At 36.9% G+C, this 22810-nt stretch overlaps 1 protein-coding gene and 1 pseudogene across 1 annotated transcript in view; one reads left to right on the top strand and one right to left on the bottom strand.

Annotated features, from left to right (window-relative positions):
- Positions 1 to 22810, top strand: part of MUSK (muscle associated receptor tyrosine kinase) — a 329242-nt gene that overhangs the window by 21940 nt on the left and 284492 nt on the right. Inside the window, exons 3-4 of the mRNA XM_053700005.1 lie at positions 2520 to 2671; positions 8888 to 9015. Of these exons, the coding sequence (XP_053555980.1) occupies positions 2520 to 2671; positions 8888 to 9015 (280 nt within the window). The remainder of the gene's footprint in view (positions 1 to 2519; positions 2672 to 8887; positions 9016 to 22810) is intronic.
- On the bottom strand, positions 9779 to 9944 carry LOC128650694 (uncharacterized; annotated as a pseudogene).

The following is a 22810-nucleotide window of genomic DNA, read 5'->3' as shown; positions in this document are numbered from 1 at the left end:
TTATCATTTATTTTTAAAGAGCCAACATATTGCATAGTGGTATAACTTAAAGGGCTAAATTACAAGGGAGCGTAAAATATTGCTTTCGCAAAAGCAATATTTGTGCTCCACTTAGTAATACCAGCTCCACTGGGAACCTTGTGAGACACGGCATGAGAAGAACCTTGTGCAGCGATGTACAGCAAATGTTAATTTTATATGTATATGATTATATACATATATATTTATGTATTTATATGTGTATATACACATATTAACATATAAATATATATATATATGTATATAAGTATATAAGTAGAATATATATATACACACAGACCCCCATAGACTGTAATGTAAAGGCAATTTTAACCCCTAAAAACTGCTTTGTGCAGTTTTTTTTTATTTAAAAAATGCTAAAAAATATATATATTTTTTTTTTTAAAAACTACATTTGTGCCATTTTGGGAACATTTAGAAAATTAACCAGAGATCTGATTTCAGGTTAATTTTCTGAGTGCTAATTGCTACCACAATCTTATTTATCGTGCGCCTGTTTAGCGTTCCACTTGTAATCTAGCCCTAAGTATACAGTAGTGGAGTACAGTAATCAGAAGATATTTACATAAATCAGAAAAAGTAGTTTTGCTTTTTCCACATCGGCTGCAAAAACTAGTGCGGAAGGCAGTATATAGCTCATGTATCACCTGTTAGCTTTCCCTGATGAATAATATCAGATAAAGCTTTACAATTTGTAATTTTCTATAATGCCACTTTTCACTGTTCCAATATGAACATTTTAACAAAAGGGCCAAGGTATAAAATATATCTGATGGTTTATGAAGAGCCCTGCTGAAAAAAAAAAACCTGTTAACTAGGTTGCATGTTAACAATTATATTAGTTTATTATTTTTACATCATAGCTCAAGTGTTCTATGATCTTTGATCCTACAGGGATGTTTATAACGTAATAAGCTTGACAGTTGTTGAACATTTCTAGATAGGATTTGCGTGCATTTTCAAAAAGGTTGCATGTTTTAATTACTTTAGAGAGGACGGGCCTATAGAGAGGAAGGTAGATTTCTTGTGGTGTAATATTTATTAGAAAATCTAGGTTTGTGACATTTAAAGTAAATTGTGGAAAAACATCTGACACTTTTTTAAAAGCAACTGACAATCTGATGAATGATGTGCAAAAATATTTATATAACTGTACAATTACTGGATTCACGCAATTTATTAATTAAGTCACACAGAAAAGAAAAACAATGTGAAAAGATTATATAAAAAAATGCTAATTCTCCATTGTTGAATAATCATTGTATGTTTTATACAGTGATTGTGAAACAATATTTTTGTTCAACACTCCTTCTAGTGATTGCTTGTTATTAATTTAAATATATTTTGACCTTGGCAGAAGCCTAAAGTATTTTTTTTATCAAATCTTCATAAATGTAATCCAATTTTTAGTTTAATGTGTATATCAGGGCTCAACAAACCCAGGAGCCAAGGAGCCACTGTCTCCTAGAATTTAATCTCTTGCTCCTAACCTTTTGGGTTATTCTCCATATATCTATATACAAATACCACTGTCTTGCTCCTAAATTTTCTTACTGGCTCCTAAATTTTCAACAGATTTTGTGACCCCTGGTGTATATATATATTTCTAGTATATTGACTTATTTATGAACATGAAGAAAAAGCTGATGGTAATTGGTCACATAAGACTATCAACATATATATTTCTTATTCTAGTATACTTCAAAATCTATCAAACATTTTTATCTTAAACTTCTTTAAACCATACTTTAAAAGGACATAAATGAGGAATAATTCATATATGACACTTAATTAGGTAGTTAAAGGAACTTTCCAGCCAAAATTGGAATCCACATGAATGCATTTCCATTTTAATTTTATTGTTTAGTACCCTGGGCAGCACTTGTTTATTGGTGCTCTCCAATCAGCAAGGACAGCCCAGGTTGTGAACCAAAAATGGGCCGGCTTCTAAACGTACACAATTACTTTTCAAATAAAGATAGCAAGAGAATGAAGAAAAATTGATAATAGGAGTAAATTAAAAAGCTGCTTACAATTGCATGCTCTATCTGAATCATCAAAGAAAACATTTGGGTTCAGTGTCCCTTTAACACTGATATAATTTACATAGTCATTGGTTGCATACCCAGCAGAGATGGAAACCTAGATTACAACATGGCATCCATTGTTTTATGGACACTAAAACTTTACTTTTTCAAAATTTAAAAACATATTTAAAAAAAAATACATCTGCATTGTTTAATGTCTCATTAGATTAGAAGGAAGTTATTAAAAATGTTCGTATGTATCCTGCACAGCTGATAGTGTAGAATGAGCGAATAGACTAAAAAACAAAAACAACGATATTTATTGTCTCTACTGCAAAATCTAATTAAAACACTGTATATTTGTCTCAATTAAAAATGAGCAAATTTGTATACAAGTTAGCAACCATATTTTTAGTCTTTATTGATTGTATTTAACATAATTTCTTTCCACAGCTTGTTTGACACACGCTACAACATCCGTGAAAAAGGCCAGCTCCTGACAATTCTTAGTGTTGAGGAGAGTGATGATGGGGAGTACTGCTGTGTGGCTAAAAATGATGTGGGAGACCCTGCAGAAAGCTGTGGGGCTTTACAAGTGAAGATGAGTAAGTGTTTCAATAAGGGTAAAAGGAGTTCTGTGCATGACAACAGTTGTTCTTTCTTTAACACCCAATTAGTTAGCCTGACAGTCACTCTCTGATCTCTTTGAAACAACTGATATAGATAATGTAGCAACAAAATGGATTTTCCTTGTATGAATTCTAAACCTCCTGCAAAGCTCAGATACAGCTGTCTTAAGTATTCTATTTTGTTAGGAAGATGCAAAGACATTTTTATAATCACTTATTGATAATAATACAAAGTGTATGAAAGTTTATATATGCATAGAGATGGCTCTTGAGTTAGTGAAGCCTTAGGAAAGGCTCAAATATTAGGCCCCTCGACACAAAACAATGCAAAAATTAACCAAATACATCTGAATATGAATTGCTCTGGAGTTCTCTGAAAGAGTAGAGCAAAAATATAGAAAGAGAGAGAATGAAGAGTGAAAAGAGTGGGTAAAGAAAGGAGCAAACAAGAAGTGAGAAAGATTGGAGATTGATGAAAGAAGAAGAATGAGGAGAGAGGGCAAAAAATAGTGAAAAATATAGAGAGAAAAGAAGGGAGAGAGAGATTGGACAGAAAGAAGAGAAAAAAAAATGGACAAAAGTTTATAGAGGAGAGTGAGAAAGAAGAGAATAAAGAGAGAGAAGAAGAAAGTTAAGAGGGAAATAAAAAAAGAGAGGAGAGACAAAAAATAGAGAGGAGAGAGTAGGGGTAGTTCAAGGCTGCCAAACTCTGCAAGTGTATATAATTTTTGCACCTGAGTGTTATTATTTCCCTTGCAGCTTTGTGACGCAAGCGTTTTAAGTCTCATTTGTGATCAATTTTAAAGTCGGATGTGTAATCACTAAAGCAAGTTCAGTGGACGTATTGAAACCACTGATTGTCTAAATGTTAAAGCTTTGATAAATGGGGCCCATTGTGTGCAGCATGTGTGTTTATTGTATGTGTGAGTGTAGAGTGTGTTTGGGTATACGTAGTGTGTGTGCAGCGTAGCTTCCACTATACAAGGGACAGGTAATAGGACATCATCTTTAAGGCTACAGCACCATACAGAATAATATTTGTAACTATCCTCATTCCAAATTTCATAAACATGCATGTAGCAGTTTTTGATCTAGGTTTTGCTAATCAAAGGTTTTTAGCATTTCTAGTCATGGTACAATTCCAATATGGTTTTTCATAAAAGAGAATTAGTTAATCTTTTTTTTTCTTATATATTTCTGTTTTACAAATCTGCATGAAATAATCTGTCCATAGAAATAAGATCTGTTTATCAGTCCAGTTCCTGCAAACAGCAAACAACTGTCATGTTTAACATATTAACCCTTTCACTGGTTTGCAACACTTCATCACATACTTCAGAGAAAAAAAGTATGTTTCATATAACATTTCAACTTAGCAATGACCTACATACTGTAACATACAAAGGTCTATAAACACTGCTAAAATTATTCTGAACAAATTAAAAAAGACTTTTCATAGAATCTTTAAATTATTTTTAAGAGCAAATACATTTACTGTAAATCCTCATGAACAATGTCTTTGTTAGATTACTTAAAGTCTTAAATCTATTTTGTTCAACTTTAATAAACCTGTAGAAGTCAGCCTACAACTGAACTTCACTTGCAAATGTTCTATGCTTAGAATATCAATAATATTATGTTATGTTACAGCTGAGAGTTGGAGCTCCTGAAGCTGTCTGTCGCCGCGAGGCGGCTGCACGCGCATCCAACATTCCTTTGAGGATGCATGCGCAACTGCCGACGGCGACGGACACTTACAAACACAATTATAGTATAGATTGTTGTTATAATAAAAAGTCAATGGCCTAGATTTGGAGTTCGGCGGTAAAAGGGCTGTTAACGCTCTGCGGGCTTTTTTCTGGCCGCACCATAAATTTAACTCTGGTATCGAGAGTTCAAACAAATGCTGCGTTAGGCTCCAAAAAAGGAGCGTAGAGCATTTGTACCGCAAATGCAACTCTCGATACCAGAGTTGCTTACGGACGCGGCCGGCCTCAAAAACGTGCTCGTGCACGATTCTCCCATAGGAAACAATGGGACTGTTTGAGCTGAAAAAAAAACTAACACCTGCAAAAAAGCAGCGTTCAGCTCCTAACGCAGCCCCATTGTTTCCTATGGGGAAACACTTCCTACGTCTGCACCTAACACTCTAACATGTACCCCGAGTCTAAACACCCCTAACCTTACACTTATTAACCCCTAATCTGCCGCTCCCGCTATCCCTGACCCCTGCATATTTTTTTTAACCCCTAATCTGCCGCTCCGTAAACCGCCGCAACCTACGTTATCCCTATGTACCCCTAATCTGCTGCCCTAACATCGCCGACCCCTATATTATATTTATTAACCCCTAATCTGCCCCCCTCAATGTCGCCGACACCTGCCTACACTTATTAACCCCTAATCTGCCGAGCGGACCTGAGCGCTACTATAATAAAGTTATTAACCCCTAATCCGCCTCACTAACCCTATCATAAATAGTATTAACCCCTAATCTGCCCTCCCTAACATCGCCGGCACCTAACTTCAATTATTAACCCCTAATCTTCCGAGCAGAGCTCACCGCTATTCTAATAAATGGATTAACCCCTAAAGCTAAGTCTAACCCTAACACTAACACCCCCCTAAGTTAAATATAATTTTTATCTAACGAAATAAATTAACTCTTATTAAATAAATGATTCCTATTTAAAGCTAAATACTTACCTGTAAAATAAATCCTAATATAGCTACAATATAAATTATAATTACATTGTAGCTATTTTAGGATTAATATTTATTTTACAGGCAACTTTGTAATTATTTTAACCAGGTACAATAGCTATTAAATAGTTAAGAACTATTTAATAGTTACCTAGTTAAAATAATAACAAATTTACCTGTAAAATAAATCCTAACCTAAGATATAATTAAACCTAACACTACCCTATCAATAAAATAATTAAATAAACTACCTACAATTACCTACAATTAACCTAACACTACACTATCAATAAATTAATTAAACACAATACCTACAAATAAATACAATTAAATAAACTAGCTAAAGTACAAAAAATAAAAAAGAACTAAGTTACAGAAAATAAAAAAATATTTACAAACATAAGAAAAATATTACAACAATTTTAAACTAATTACACCTACTCTAAGCCCCCTAATAAAATAACAAAGCCCCCCAAAATAAAAAATTCCCTACCCTATTCTAAATTAAAAAAGTTACAAGCTCTTTTACTTTACCAGCCCTGAACAGGGCCCTTTGCGGGGCATGCCCCAAGAATTTCAGCTCTTTTGCCTGTAAAAGAATAAATACAATACCCCCCCCCCAACATTACAACCCACCACCCACATACCCCTAATCTAACCCAAACCCCCCTTAAATAAACCTAACACTAAGCCCCTGAAGATCTTCCTACCTTGTCTTCACCATCCAGGTATCACCGATCCGTCCTGGCTCCAACATCTTCATCCAACCCAAGCGGGGGTTGGCGATCCATAATCCGGTGCTGAAGAGGTCCAGAAGAGGCTCCAAAGTCTTCCTCCTATCCGGCAAGAAGAGGACATCCGGACCGGCAAACATCTTCTCCAAGCGGCATCTTCGATCTTCTTCCATCCGGTGTGGAGCGGGTCCATCTTGAAGCAGGCGACGCGGATCCATCCTCTTCTTCCGATGTCTCCCGACTAATGACGGTTCCTTTAAGGGACGTCATCCAAGATGGCGTCCCTCGAATTCCGATTGGCTGATAGGATTCTATCAGCCAATCGGAATTAAGGTAGGAATTTTCTGATTGGCTGATGGAATCAGCCAATCAGAATCAAGTTCAATCCGATTGGCTGATCCAATCAGCCAATCAGATTGAGCTCGCATTCTATTGGCTGTTCCGATCAGCCAATAGAATGCGAGCTCAATCTGATTGGCTGATTGGATCGGCCAATCGGATTGAACTAGATTCTGATTGGCTGATTCCATCAGCCAATCAGAAAATTCCTACCTTAATTCCGATTGGCTGATAGAATCCTATCAGCCAATCGGAATTCGAGGGACGCCATCTTGGATGACGTCCCTTAAAGGAACCGTCATTAGTCGGGAGACATCGGAAGAAGAGGATGGATCCGCGTTGCCTGCTTCAAGATGGACCCGCTCCGCACCGGATGGAAGAAGATCGAAGATGCCGCTTGGAGAAGATGTTTGCCGGTCCGGATGTCCTCTTCTTGCCGGATAGGAGGAAGACTTTGGAGCCTCTTCTGGACCTCTTCAGCACCGGATGCCAGGACGGATCGGTGATACCTGGATGGTGAAGACAAGGTAGGAAGATCTTCAGGGGCTTAGTGTTAGGTTTATTTAAGGGGGGTTTGGGTTAGATTAGGGGTATGTGGGTGGTGGGTTGTAATGTTGGGGGGGGGTATTGTATTTATTCTTTTACAGGCAAAAGAGCTGAAATTCTTGGGGCATGCCCCGCAAAGGGCCCTGTTCAGGGCTGGTAAGGTAAAAGAGCTGGTAACTTTTTTAATTTAGAATAGGGTAGGGAAATTTTTATTTTGGGGGGCTTTGTTATTTTATTAGGGGGCTTAGAGTAGGTGTAATTAGTTTAAAATTGTTGTAATATTTTTCTTATGTTTGTAAATATTTTTTTATTTTTTGTAACTTAGTTCTTTTTTATTTTTTGTACTTTAGCTAGTTTATTTAATTGTATTTATTTGTAGCAATTGTGTTTAATTAATTTATTGATAGTGTAGTGTTAGGTTAATTGTAGGTAATTGTAGGTAGTTTATTTAATTATTTTATTGATAGGGTAGTGTTAGGTTTAATTATATCTTAGGTTAGGATTTATTTTACAGGTAAATTTGTTATTATTTTAACTAGGTAACTATTAAATAGTTCTTAACTATTTAATAGCTATTGTACCTAGTTAAAATAAATACCAAGTTGCCTGTAAAATAAATATTAATCCTAAAATAGCTATAATGTAATTATAATTTATATTGTAGCTATATTAGGATTTATTTTACAGGTAAGTATTTAGCTTTAAATAGGAATAAGTTATTTAATAAGAGTTAATTTATTTTGTTAGATGTAAATTATATTTAAGTTAGGGGGGTGTTAGTGTTAGGGTTAGACTTAGCTTTAGGGGTTAATCAATTTATTAGAATAGCGGTGAGCTCCGGTCGGCAGATTAGGGGTTAATAATTGAAATTAGGTGTCGGCGATGTTAGGGAGGGCAGATTAGGGGGTTAATACTATTTATGATAGGGTTAGTGAGGCGGGTTAGGGGTTAATAACTTTATTATAGTATCGCTCAGGTCCGCTCGGCAGATTAGGGGTTAATAAGTGTAGGCAGGTGTCGGCGACGTTGAGGGGGGCAGATTAGGGGTTAATAAATATAATATAGGGGTCGGCGGTGTTAGGGGTAGCAGATTAGGGGTACATAGGGATAACGTAGGTGGCGGCGCTTTGCGGTCGGAAGATTAGGGGTTAATTATTTTAAGTAGCTGGCGGCGACGTTGTGGGGGGCAGGTTTGGGGTTAATAAATGTAATATAGGGGTCGGCGGGGTTAGGGGCAGCAGATTAGGGGTACATAAGTATAACGTAGGTGGCGGTCGGCAGATTAGGGGTTAAAAATTTTAATCGAGTGGCGGCGATGTGGGGGGAGCTCGGTTTAGGGGTACATAGGTAGTTTATGGGTGTTAGTGTACTTTAGGGTACAGTAGTTAAGAGCTTTATGAACCGGCGTTAGCCAGAAAGCTCTTAACTCCTGCTATTTTCAGGCGGCTGGAGTTTTGTCGTTAGAGCTCTAACGCTCACTTCAGAAACGACTCTAAATACCGGCGTTAGAAAGATCCCATTGAAAAGATAGGCTACGCAAATGGCGTAGGGGGATCTGCGGTATGGAAAAGTCGCGGCTGAAAAGTGAGCGTTAGACCCTTTACTGACTGACTCTAAATACCAGCGGGCGGCCAAAACCAGCGTTAGGAGCCTCTAACGCTGGTTTTGACGGCTACCGCCGAACTCCAAATCTAGGCCAATGTGTGCAATTTCAGAGCAGTTTTTAGCAGAAACAAACTTTTGAAGAATTGTGTAATAATTTATCAAGGCTATAGGAATCTGAAGATGTTCTCAAAGAAAAAATATCTAGTATATACTATAGAAAAGTTTGGAAATATGTTTACCCAAGATAGATTACATTTTCTTTCAGAACCAAAAATCACTCGTCCACCAATTAATATAAAACTAATCGAGGGAGTAAAAGCCGTTCTTCCTTGTAATACCCTTGGAAACCCAAAGCCATCTGTTTCCTGGATGAAAGGAGAAAATCAAGTCAAGGTAAGAATGAAAAAAAAACATTAACTGTAAATATTTATTTTTAAGTAAACATACTACATCTTGCTCTGCTTTGTGTCCTTTTCCTTCTTTATAAATAATACATCCCACTAAATGATTTTTTATTAAATGATACATATGTTCATTCAAGACTCAATTTCCAGCAGTTCATTTTCCACCTTGATAAATAAATGGGACTCAAAAATTGTAATTAGGTTCTGTTCTAACAGAATATATAGACAGACAGTCATTAACCCCTTCATGGTGTTGGGACATTCCATGCTACCATATACGGTGTCCTGAAGCTTTCACCTTTGACGTAGGCAAGGATCAGCCTGAGGGGGGGGGCGTGCATAGCAGCATAGACAGTACGTCATGATCCAGTCCCGGCCTTAAGTCACGTAATTGCATAAACGATCAAGTGATTTCATATTTACTAATAGTGTTTACATCGGAACTTTGTTTCAATGTGAACACGATTGTACCGGCAAGAAGGGGTTAATATAATAATGGTCAAAAATAAATGAAAAATACAAACAAAATATTGCATAGCCTAATCATAAGAGTACAAAAATACATTTTAAAACTAGTACGTTAGTACAAATCAGCTTCCGTAATATGGAAATTGTACAGTATAATGGTTTCCCTTTCAAAAAAAATAAGATAGCTGTCCTCATCAGCCAGTGAGTACTACCATGGAGAACAAAACTAATACTGAAGAATTTATTTAAATTTAAATTAACACAATGCTTCCTTAACATTTATTCAGGCTATACATAAATGTGAATTTCTTTTTTTTTTTTTTTCGGAATAACGATCACAAGCAGCCCCCGTAACAAAAATTTTGCTTCCGAAATCTCTTGATATCGATTCCGCACCACAGCCCCCTAAAAGGAGGCCGCGATGTGCCAAGCACGGCACAAGCCCTTTTTTATAAATGTGAATTTCTATATGTAGGGTGCACCCGGTCAAAATCTATGAATTTAGCAATTAATATACGTGCTTCAGCCCCAATATTGAAAATATATACACTTAGAAAACAAAAAGAGTAAGTGTTATACAAATATGATACCCTTACTAAAGTAGGACACGGCAGCACTGTATATAAAAAATGATTGCTTTATTGAGACAAACAACCTTAAAATCCACCTTTTCCTTTACAAAAGACAGTACCTTCTCAAATAGGTAAAAATACGGATGTGCACATAAAGTTAACCTCGCATGATAGCATGTCCCATAGCCGACAATATTATCAGTCAAATAGATCACAGTCCGAGCACTTTAGTGTAAAAAAGCACACTCCCTATCCACAGGTTATGCAAGTGAAGTTCCCTGTCAGCTACCACGTACAAACCCATGAGTAAAAGGAGGCCTATTGGGCACCGGAATCTGTAACCACAGCGAATAAGCTAGTTGAGCGGCTTCAAGACTTGCAGTGTGGATCTCGCAAGTGAAGCACCGCGGTAACCACCACGCACGATGCGTGAGCAAAGAGGAGGCTCATTAGGCACTGGAACCAGAGATCATGGTGAAAGGTAAGCGGAGTGGCTCCTAAGTCTTGCAGTGTGGTTGTGGGATGCGAGGAGGAACACCACTATTTATCACCTACAAACAGATAATATGGACATTTTGTTCTAGTATCTGTCACATCAGCTGTCCCATGATAAATACTTACTAAGAAGTTGCTAGTTGATAGTCACCGGAGCGTGTTTTTTGACACTTAAGTGCTCGGACTGTGATCTATTTGACTGTTAATATTGCCGGCTATGGGACATGCTAGCATGTGAGGTTAACTTTATGTACACATCCATAATTTGACCTGTCTGGGAAGGTACTGCTGTACCTTGGTTCTTCTGTAAAGGAAAAGGTGGATTTTAAGGTTGTTTGTTCTCAATAAAGCAATATTTTTTTATATACAGTGCTGCCATGCCCTACTTTAGTAAGGGTGTCATATTTGTATAACAATAAATAAATGTGTATAAAAAGTGTACAGTACAAGAAATGTAAATATAGGGGCGGCCCAAAAAAAAAAATCACAATTAGTGATAATATTATAAGCAAATCCAAAAAAAGATCTCTAAAGTAACAACACATGATAGTTTTGTAAACTAGTCCAAGAAAAGGTTACTCTGTAGTTTTCATGCTGAAGCAGCTCCTTGTATAAGGTCATGGTTAACACTTGATAGAAGATTCTGCAATGATTAAATAAATAAACAAGGGCGCCATAATGGCCTAGTAGAGTCACAAAAGATCTAATAAGATTCAGATGAAAAGGGCACTCGCAAACAATAGTGCTATAAAGGCTGACTAGAACCTCATGGTTTTTCAGAAAAACGTATCTCCCAGAAATCAGGAGCTCTCCACAGCAAAACATTTTGTATAAATAAGAGGGATGGATCAATGTATAGCTTGAAGAACAGAACATAACAAGGTGTGATGATATTTTTTTAATAAAGTCAAATGAAACACAGGTGACGTGTTTCACAGCCTCCCAAGGGCTGTTTCATTAGGCCTAAAAACTTGATTCAGGCAAGGGCGCCAATAATAATGCCTACAGCTTGTGATGCAGTGCAGGAGTAAAACTGAATTGGTTGTACAAAAACTGGTGATGGATGGCACCTTCAATGCATACTTACATTAATACTGTAAATATGAATGTGTAACTGTAACTCTTTGTATGCCTAAACTTATAAGTTTACAATCTGCTATGAAATAGTGACATGTGGTTCATTGTGCTATTGTTCAATTATAGAGACATGAAATCCAAAATGTTTCTTTCATGATTCAGATAGCTCTAATTTTAAACAACTTTTTACATTTTCTCCAAATATCTAAATTGCTTCATTCTCTTGGTATAATTTGTTGAGTAGCATACTTGCATAAGCTGAGGAGATGCACATATATGCCTTTTGACATTGATTCACCTAATATCTTCAGCTAGCTCTCACTAGTGTACTGTTGCTGCTTCACCAAAGGATACCAAGGCAATACTGCTCATTTGATAACAAAAGTAAATTAGAAAGTTACTTAAAATGTATGCTCTATCTATCTAATTCATGAAAGAAAAATTTGGGGTTTAGTGTTCCTTTAAAACTATATAGATTATTTATATAATTTGTTAATTCTCATTACATATCAATCTATCTATCTATCTATCTATCTATCTATCTATCTATCTATCTATCTATCTATCTAGTATAGTCTTTTTCTGACTAATACTAATATCAGTGTATATCTAAGAGTATGTTAAAATGTAATAGATTTCCAGCAATTAACGAAGAATCTATAATAGGCCAAGTAGTAATACCGTTAATATGAATTAATGCTTAGTACTTGGAAAAGAAGTAATAAATAATGAATTTCCGCAATAAGTCATGGCATGTTTAAAAATAGATATATGCACTTGTTAAATATACTGCATATCTAGGTTAATAATCATGGATAAGATACGTTGTCTCTAAAGGAATGATAGTTATTAATTTATCGTTTTAACGGTATAAAAAATACTCAACTTTTTGAGTTGTCATAAGCAAATTATTTTAAGCAAAATATGAATTATTATATTTTTTTATCAGTTAAATGTGTATTTCTACAGGGACAGTAAACAGGAAACAACTTGTGATTTAAACCAAATGTTTAATTATGCATAATGAAAAAAACTTATTTTTTCATTATTAATTTCCTATTTCATATAATTTAAAGGGACAGTCAACACCAGAATTTTTGTTGTTTAAAAAGATAGATAATCCCTTACCCATTCCCCAGTTTTGCAAAACCAACACTGTTATATTAATACACTTTTTACTTCTGTGACTAACTTGTATCTAAGCATCTTCTGACCGCCCCTAATCACATGACTTTTAGTTATTATCTATTGACTTGCATTTTAGCCAATTAGTGCAGTGTCTGCCACTAGCCACGAGCGTGATCACAATGCTATCTATATGACCTACATGAGCTTGCTCTCTTCTGCTGTGAAAAGTAAATAAAATAGAGGCGGCCTTCAAGGGCTTAGAAATTATCATGTGTGCCTTCCTAGGTTTGCTTTCAACTAGAATACCAAGAGAACAAAGCAAAATTGTTGATAAAAGTAAATTGGAAAGTTGTTTAAAATTACATGCCCTATTTGAAAAATGAAAGTTTTTTTTGGACTTGACTGTCCCTTTAAATATAAAAATTGATGATTTTACGATTCTCAGAACTTAAAATGCACCCTGCCCCAATATCTGTCCCTAACTGTCTTTACCTGATAACATTTGCGAAACAATGTATTTTATACTCAGGGAAACAATGTACTTTGTACTAACATTATGTGACAGTGGCTAGCCTTGTTGTCTGCAGGCTAAAGCCAGATTGGCTCATCTAAATAAGGCAATTGGTGCCATTTTAAATATACTTTGATGATAACTTATAAGTTTGAAATCAGTTCTAAAATGTAATATTTAACTCTCCCACTCTCAAGCTATCTCCGCTAGAAGTAAGCTTTTTGCGAGTGTCGGGTAGCGCTCGTATTACAAGTTGACAACAAACAGTTTTCGCATGAGCGCTAACCCGATGCGCTCAAAAAGCCAAAGTTAGAATATCACGTGCACATTCACATATTCCCCAATAGAAGTTAATGGAGCAAAAAACATAATTTATGTAAGAACTTACCTGATAAATTCATTTATTTCATATTGGCAAGAGTCCATGAGCTAGTGACGTATGGGATATACAATCCTACCAGGAGGAGCAAAGTTTCATACACCCCTCACCACACCCACAATTCAGTTTAACCAATAGCCAAGTAGTGGGGTGATAAAATAAGGAGTAAAAAAGCATACAAAAAGAGGAACTGGAAATATAACTGTGCTTTTATACAAAAAAAACATAACCACCATAAAAAGGGTGGGCCTCATGGACTCTTGCCAATATGAAAGAAATTAATTTATCAGGTAAGTTCTTACATAAATTATGTTTTCTTTCATGTAATAGGCAAGAGTCCATGAGCTAGTGATGTATGGGATAGAAATACCCAAGATGTGGAAGTCCACAGAAGAGTCACTACAGAGGGAGGGATAAAATAACAACAGCTATTACCAGTGAGAAAATAAATTCACACAATAATTAAGTTTTTCTCAAAAAACTTAAATCAATAGCAGTAGAATCAAACTGAACCAGTTGCCTTAAGAACTTTTTCTACCAAAGACTGCTTCAAAAGAAGCAAAAGACATAAAAAATTGTAAAAATAATAAAAGTATGCAAAGAAGACAAAATTTGCAAATTTGATCAACCTCAGCTTCATTCTGAAAAAGCCCAAGAAATGGTGACTGAACTTAGAAGAATGAGCTGTAAATCTCTGAGGCGGAGCCTGCCTTGCCTCAAAATAAGCCTTGAAAAACAAAAGCTTTAACCAGGATGCCAAAGAAATGGCAGAGGCTTCATAACCTATTCTGGAACCAGAAAAACAACAAATAGACTAGAAGTCTTCTGAAATCTTAGTAACCTCGATATAGAATTATAAAGCTTTTTAAACATCCAAAGGATGTAAAGAACTCTCAAAGAATTCTTAAGGATTAGGACACAAATAAGGAACAACAATTTGTTCAAATTCACAATCTTAGGAAAAAAAGAAGTCCACAAAACAACTTATCTAGATGAAAAAATCAGATAAGGAGACACACAAGAGAGAGCTGATAAATCAGAAACTCTTGTAGCAGAAGAGATAGTCAAAAGAAACAACACTTTCCAAGAAAGTAGATAATCTTCAAAGAAAATATAGGCTCAAAAGAAAGGAGCCTGCTAAATATTTAAACCAAATAACACTCCAAAAAGGAGAAGTTAATAAATGAACAGGCTTGATACCAACCAAAGCCTGAACAAAACAATGAATATCAGGAAGTTCAAACAAGCTTTCTAGAAAATAAAACAGAAAGAACAGAGTTTTGTCCCTTCAAAACATTTGCAGACAAACTTATCCAAACTATTCTGAAAAACTGTAATATCCTAGGAATTCTAAAAGAATGCCAAGAGAATTTATGAGAAGAACACTATAAAATATAGGTTATCCAAACCTGATAATACATGTTCCTTGAAACAGACTTATAAGCCTGCAACATAGTGATAAAAACTGAGTTAGAGAAACCTCTATGACTAAACACTAATCAATTTCCATACTACCAAATTAGTAATTTGAGATCCCAATGGAAAAATAGCCCCTAAAACAAGCGGGCTGGCCAATGAGAAAGCGGCCAAGGATGGCAACTGGACATCCAAAAATGATTCACATACCAAACCGGTGAGGCCATGCTGATGCTATCAGAAACACATGACACTGTTCCAATATGATCTTGGAAATCACCTTTGGAAGAAAAAAAGAGAGGTGGAAAGATGTAGTCAGGTTGCAAAACCAAGACACTGCAAATGCATCCACCATCTCCACCTGTGGATCCCTGGACCTGAAAAGGTACCTGGGAAATTAAGAAAACACATCTGTATAGAGACACCACTCTCCCGTATGTAAAGACTGACAGCTGAGATAATCCACCTCCCAAATGTCTAAACCTGAGATAAAGAATCGTAGAAAATAGACAGGAGATGAATTCCATCTAAGAAGGTATTCAAGATACTTCTTAATTGCTAAGGAACTACGAGTCCCTATTGTTGATTGACATATGCCACAGTTGTGATATTGTCTGTCTGAAAGCAAAAGATGAAAAGGTTCTCTCCTAAAAGAGGCCAAGCCTGAAAGAGCTCTGAAAAAAAACACTGAGTTCTAAAATATTGATTGGAAACCTCGCCTCTTGAAGTTTCCAAACCCCTTGTGCTGTCAATGACCCTCAGACAGCTCCCCAACCTGTAAAACTTGCATCCATTAAGAACACAGTCCAGGAAGGACGAACAAAAGGAGGCCACCTGAATAAAACAACGATAGTCTAATTACCAAAGCAGAGAGAGTAGAGTGTTAGGATTTAAAAATATCAACTGTGATATCTAAAAACAATCCCTGTATCATTGATTCGGTATGCAAAGCAAACAAATATCTCAGATGAAAAACAAGCAAAGGGAACCATGTCCGATGCTGCAGTTATGAGACCTAAAACTTCCATGCACATAGCCACTGAAAGAAAAGTTCTAGACTGTACGTTAGACAGGCTAACACCAATTACAATTGACTTTTGTCCGATAAAGACAAAGACATGAACACAGAGTCCATCTAGAAACCCAAAAATAAGTGACCCTTGTCTAAGGAATCACGAAACTCTTAGGAAAATTAAGTCCTCTAACCATGTCTTGAAGAAACAAAACTTAGTTGATTTATGAGGGATTCCACGAAAAGAAAAGTCCATATATTTGAACACTGCTTTTACATATGTATGTATTGGGTACTTGTAAAGCGCATCTAATCACCCATAAGGGACTCAAGACGCTGCTCATTTAATCAAACTCGGAAGGATGAAAGTCTGAATGGACGTCGCCGGGAATCGAACCTGCAACCCTCAGGTTGCTACAGAGCTCAGTCACAGTGCATTAACATGCTGAACTATCTGTCCGGCTTAAACAAATGAAAAGTTTAAGCTAATACCAAGATACCATCCAAATAAGGAAGCACCACAATACCCTACTGTCTGAAGACAGAAAGAAGGGCACCAAGAACCTTTGAAAAGACTTGAAAAATGGAAAAGCGAACAAATTGGTAAAGCTTATTTAAAAAGAAAATCTCAGAATCCACAAGTGAATGAAATAAAATATGAAGATAAACATCCTGAAAAATGGAGTGGACATGAAATGACCTGAACAAAAAAGGCATAATAGTCCTTATAATTGCCTCTAACAAAACAATATAAAACTCTTCAGATCCAAGAATGGACTGAATAAACCTTTCTTCTTTGGGACATAGGGCTCCATGTATGAAGCAGCGAAAGCTGCTCCGGAGCCTTTGCGGGGCAGGTTCGCATATGCGAGCCTGCTTCCCGCAGTGTAAGAAGCAGCGGCCATTAGACCGCTGCTTCCTACAGCCTACGCCACCTCTTAGGTGGCGAAGCAAAATCACCGAGAGCACGCTCGCTCTCGGTGATTGACAGCCCCTTCAGTCGCGTGATTGGTCGTGCGATTGAAGGGGCGGGCATTACACACTCCGATGAGTGTGTAATGGTACATACGGGCAAGCGGATCAATAGATCCGCTGCCTATGTGTAGCGGAGGCGGGCAGACAGCTTCGCGAGTTAAGAAGCTGTCCGCCCGCCTCTTAATACATGGCGCCCATAGAATTGAATAGAAACCCAAACCTTGTTCCTGCAAAAAGAACTGGCACAATCACTCCTGAAAACAATTCCCAGAGTGTACTGTGAAAGGTAGATTCTTCCCATAGGAGGTCTCATTCTAAAAACCTATTCAAACCCTAAGAATAATATAGAATTTGGACTGAGTTCACCCAAAAACAATTTAATCTGCCCCCCAGAAGGACTGGTTTGAGAACTGCACCTTAATGCAGTCTAATAACTAGTAATTATATAGCGTTTTTCTCCCAGAAGGATACAAAAAAGAGCTTCTTTAGTGCTTACACTTGGAGATAACCAAATTAGCAACTGATAAAAACAGTAGTTATTATTACCCAAATAAATGGTACACAATAAATTGACCTCAAAGGCCAAAGGGCTGTATTAACCCTGCTGGGAAATGAATCTATGACCCTTGGATCTAGAACAAGCATTTGTAGTCAGGACATTCAACAACTGATCTACATCACTGGACTAAAAGTAGGGCAGAAAAAAACTCTAAACCTCCAGAAATAGTGGAAATAATAGAAATCAAACAAATTATTATCCTAACAAGATAGAGAAAATAAAATATATTTGAAATCATAATAATAGATATAGTAAACATAATTAAATGAATACATCTAAAGTAATTAAACAGAGTAATATACTTAAGAATCTGAAACTGCTTATGCTAACTGTTTAACAAAGGTTGAGAGAACAGTAATGTCAGCCACAGATAAAGCTGAGCTAAAAATGTAAACAGTACGTGAATATGCTCTACTAAGGTTATATTCAAATTCTAAAGAATCCTGAAAATATGTACCAATTTCCATAGAATTAGTAGTACAGTCCCAAGAGGGAATCAGAATAATCAATCTCTAGAATATAATACAGATAGTATATTGAATAGGAGAAAACTTCAAGAGCAAAAATGTTAAAATCCAGATTTGAAAAGGATTATTAGCATACAGCAAGATTACGAGTTTTGCGTTATGAGTGAAAAAGCATTGTTATGCTTCATAACGCTCCTTTTTCCCTAAGGCCGCTATTACAAGTCTTGTCAGTATAGGTGTACTGCATATCTTTTTTGCCGTCACGCAACGTCAGTACCGCACTTTTAAAAAATACTTTTTCAATGGGACTCCCATAGCGCCAGTATTACGAGTTTGCCTGGGAGGCCAAAAAGTGAGCGGTACACCCTATACTGACAAGATCCGTACCGCCATCTAAAGTCAGTAGTTATGAGTTTTACATTACTAATCTGTAACATAAAACTCATAACTAAACTGCTACAAAGTACACTAAACACCCATAAACTACCTATTAACCCCTAAACCGAGGCTCTCCCGCATCACAGACAATAAAATAAAATTGTTAACCCCTAATCTGCTGCTGCGGACATCGCAGGCACTAAAAATTTTTATTAACCCCTATACCGCCGTTCCCCGACATCGTCGCCACTATACTAAACCTATTAACCCCTAAACCACACCTCCCGCATTGCAAACACTAAAATAAAATTATTAACCCCTAATCTGCCGCCCACCCACACCGCCGATATAATAAACCTATTAACCACTAAACCGCAAGCCCCCCACAACGAAATATACTAAAATAAATTATTAACCCCTAAACCTCTGACCTCCCACATCACTAAATCTACATAAATATATTAACCTCTAATCCTAACCCTAACGTAACCCTAACCCTAAATATAACCCTAACATAACCCTAAGCCTAAAACCCCCTAACTTATATATAATTAAAATAAATCTAAATAAACTGTACAATTATTAACTAAATAATTCCTATTTAAAAATAAATACATACTTACATACATACTACTAATAGTTATATTACAGCTAGCTTAGGTTTTATTTTTATTTCACAGGTAAGTTTGTATTTATTTTAACTAGGTAGACTAGTTAGTAAATAGTTATTAACTATTGAATAACTACCTAGTTAAAATAAATACAAAGTTACCTGTAAAATAAAACCTAACCTGCCTTACACTAAAAACTAACATTACAATAAAATGAAATAAATTAAATTATTAAAATACAATTTTCTAACTTACAAAAAAAAACAACACATTATCAAAAATAAAAATGAATTACTCCTAATCTAATAGCCCTATCAAAATAAAAAAGCCCCCCAAAATAAAAAAAACCCTAGCCTACACTAAACTGCCAATGACCCTTAAAAAGGCCTTTTGCGGGGCATTGTCCCAAAGAAATCAACTCTTTTACCTGTAAAAAAAATACACCCCCAACAGTAAAACCCACCACCCACCCAACCAAACCCCTCAAATATCTAAATAAACCTAAGCTAAACATTGCCCTGAAAAGGGCATTTGGATGGGCATTGCCCTTAAAGGGGCATTTAACTATTTTACATTGCCCAAAACCCTAACCTAAAAAAAAAACATCCAAAAAAACCCTTAAAAAAACCTAACACTAACCCCCGACGATCCACTTACAGTTATCAAAGTCCGGACATCCATCCTCATCCAGCCGGCGAAGTTCTCATCCAAGCGGCAAGAAGTCTTCACCCATGTGGCCTCTTCAATCTTCATCCACCCGGCGAAGTCCTCATCCAAGCGGAAATAAGTCTTCATCCAGACGGCATCTTCTATCTTCATCCATCCGGCACAGAGCGGGTCCATCTTCAAGACATCCGCCATGGAGCATCCTCTTTTTATGGTCGTCACTGGAAAATGAAGGTTCCCTTTAATTGACATCATCAAAGATGGCGTCCCTTACATTTCTATTGGCTGAAAGATTTCTATCAGCCAATAGGAATTAAAGAGGAAAAAAATCCTATTGGCTGTTGCAACCACACGCAACCATATCGCCCGCGCAAGCCTGCTTTTATAAAACCTGTAATAGCAGCGCTATAGGGAGGTGAAATAACACCAAAAATGTTGCGGTCGTTAATTTCCCTCGTAATCTAGCTGATAGTTAATAGGAGGACTAGACTCCTAAAAGCTATAAATTAAAAAAACAAAGAACAAAAAATGTTCAAATGAAAAATAAGGAGAATTTTTAACAAACTGTCTGATACAGGATCCTGATATGGTCAGAACAAAATTAATTAAATCTTAACAATTTTGAAAATACCTCGTAAGTTTACTTAAAGACATAATAGCAGTCATAACCTTTTATGATATAAGCAACAACATGATGTTTTCAGATAAAATCAAGTATATGAACTGAATATGTAAAACACAGTGGCCTAGATTTGGAGTTCGGCGGTAAAAGGGCTGTTAACGCTCCGCGGGCTTTTTTCTGGCCGCACCATAAAATTAACTCTGGTATCGAGAGTTCAAACAAATGCTGCGTTAGGCTCCAAAAAAGGAGCGTAGAGCATTTTTACCGCAAATGCAACTCTCGATACCAGAGTTGCTTACGGACGCGGCCGGCATCAAAAACGTGCTCGTGCACGATTCCCCCATAGGAAACAATGGGGCTGTTTGAGCTGAAAAAAAACCTAACACCTGCAAAAAAGCAGCGTTCAGCTCCTAACGCAGCCCCATTGTTTCCTATGGGGAAACACTTCCTACGTCTGCACCTAACACCCTAACATGTACCCCGAGTCTAAACACCCCTAGCCTTACACTTATTAACCCCTAATCTGCCGCCCCCGCTATCGCTGACCCCTGCATTACACTTTTAACCCCTAATCTGCCGCTCCGTAAACCGCCGCAACCTACGTTATCCCTATGTACCCCTAATCTGCTGCCCTAACATCGCCGACCCCTATGTTATATTTATTAACCCCTAATCTGCCCCCCACAACGTCGCCGACACCTACCTACACTTATTAACCCCTAATCTGCCGAGCGGACCTGAGCGCTACTATAATAAAGTTATTAACCCCTAATCCGCCTCACTAACCCTATCATAAATAGTATTAACCCCTAATCTGCCCTCCCTAACATCGCCGACACCTACCTTCAATTATTAACCCCTAATCTTCCGATCGGAGCTCACCGCTATTCTAATAAATGTATTAACCCCTAAAGCTAAGTCTAACCCTAACACTAACACCCCCCTAACTTAAATATAATTTACATCTAACGAAATAAATTAACTCTTATTAAATAAATTAATCCTATTTAAAGCTAAATACTTACCTGTAAAATAAACCCTAATATAGCTACAATATAAATTATAATTATATTATAGCTATTTTAGGATTAATATTTATTTTACAGGCAACTTGGTTTTTATTTTAACTAGGTACAATAGCTATTAAATAGTTAAGAACTATTTAATAGTTACCTAGTTAAAATAATAACAAATATACCTGTAAAATAAATCCTAACCTAAGATATAATTAAACCTAACACTACCCTATCAATAAAATAATTAAATAAACTACCTACAATTACCTACAATTAACCTAACACTACACTATCAATAAATTAAATAAACACAATTGCTACAAATAAATACAATTAAATAAACTAGCTAAAGTACAAAAAATAAAAAAGAACTAAGTTACAGAAAATAAAAAAATATTTACAAACATAAGAAAAATATTACAACAATTTTAAACTAATTACACCTACTCTAAGCCCCCTAATAAAATAACAAAGCCCCCCAAAATAAAAAATTCCCTACCCTATTCTAAATTAAAAAAGTTACAAGCTCTTTTACCTTACCAGCCCTGAACAGGGCCCTTTGCGGGGCATGCCCCAAGAAGTTCAGCTCTTTTGCCTGTAAAAAAAAACATACAATACCCCCCCCAACATTACAACCCACCACCCACATACCCCTAATCTAACCCAAACCCCCCTTAAATAAACCTAACACTAATCCCCTGAAGATCTTCCTACCTTGTCTTCACTATCCAGGTATCACCGATCGGTCCTGGCTCCGATATCTTCATCCAACCCAAGCGGGGGCTAGACATCCACTGAAGAAGTCCAGAAGAGGGTCCAAAGTCTTCCTCCTATCCGGCAAGAAGAGGACATCCGGACCGGCAAACATCTTCTCCAAGCGGCATCTTCGATCTTCTTCCATCCGGAGCGAAGCGGCAGGATCCTGAAGACCCCCAGCGCGGAACATCCATCCGGACCGACGACTGAACGACGAATGACGGTTCCTTTAAGGGACGTCATCCAAGATGGCGTCCCTCGAATTCCGATTGGCTGATAGGATTCTATCAGCCAATCGGAATTAAGGTAGGAATTTTCTGATTGGCTGATGGAATCAGCCAATCAGAATCAAGTTCAATCCGATTGGCTGATCCAATCAGCCAATCAGATTGAGCTCGCATTCTATTGGCTGTTCCGATCAGCCAATAGAATGCGAGCTCAATCTGATTGGCTGATTGGATCAGCCAATCGGATTGAACTTGATTCTGATTGGCTGATTCCATCAGCCAATCAGAAAATTCCTACCTTAATTCCGATTGGCTGATAGAATCCTATCAGCCAATCGGAATTCGAGGGACGCCATCTTGGATGACGTCCCTTAAAGGAACCGTCATTCGTCGTTCAGTCGTCGGTCCGGATGGATGTTCCGCGCTGGGGGTCTTCAGGATCCTGCCGC

This window comes from Bombina bombina, chromosome 2 (genome assembly GCF_027579735.1).
Source record: "Bombina bombina isolate aBomBom1 chromosome 2, aBomBom1.pri, whole genome shotgun sequence".
NCBI classification, from domain to species: Eukaryota; Metazoa; Chordata; class Amphibia; order Anura; family Bombinatoridae; genus Bombina; species Bombina bombina.
The sequence above is the reverse complement of the archived record's forward strand: the minus strand, read 5'-3'. Positions and strand labels throughout refer to the sequence as shown.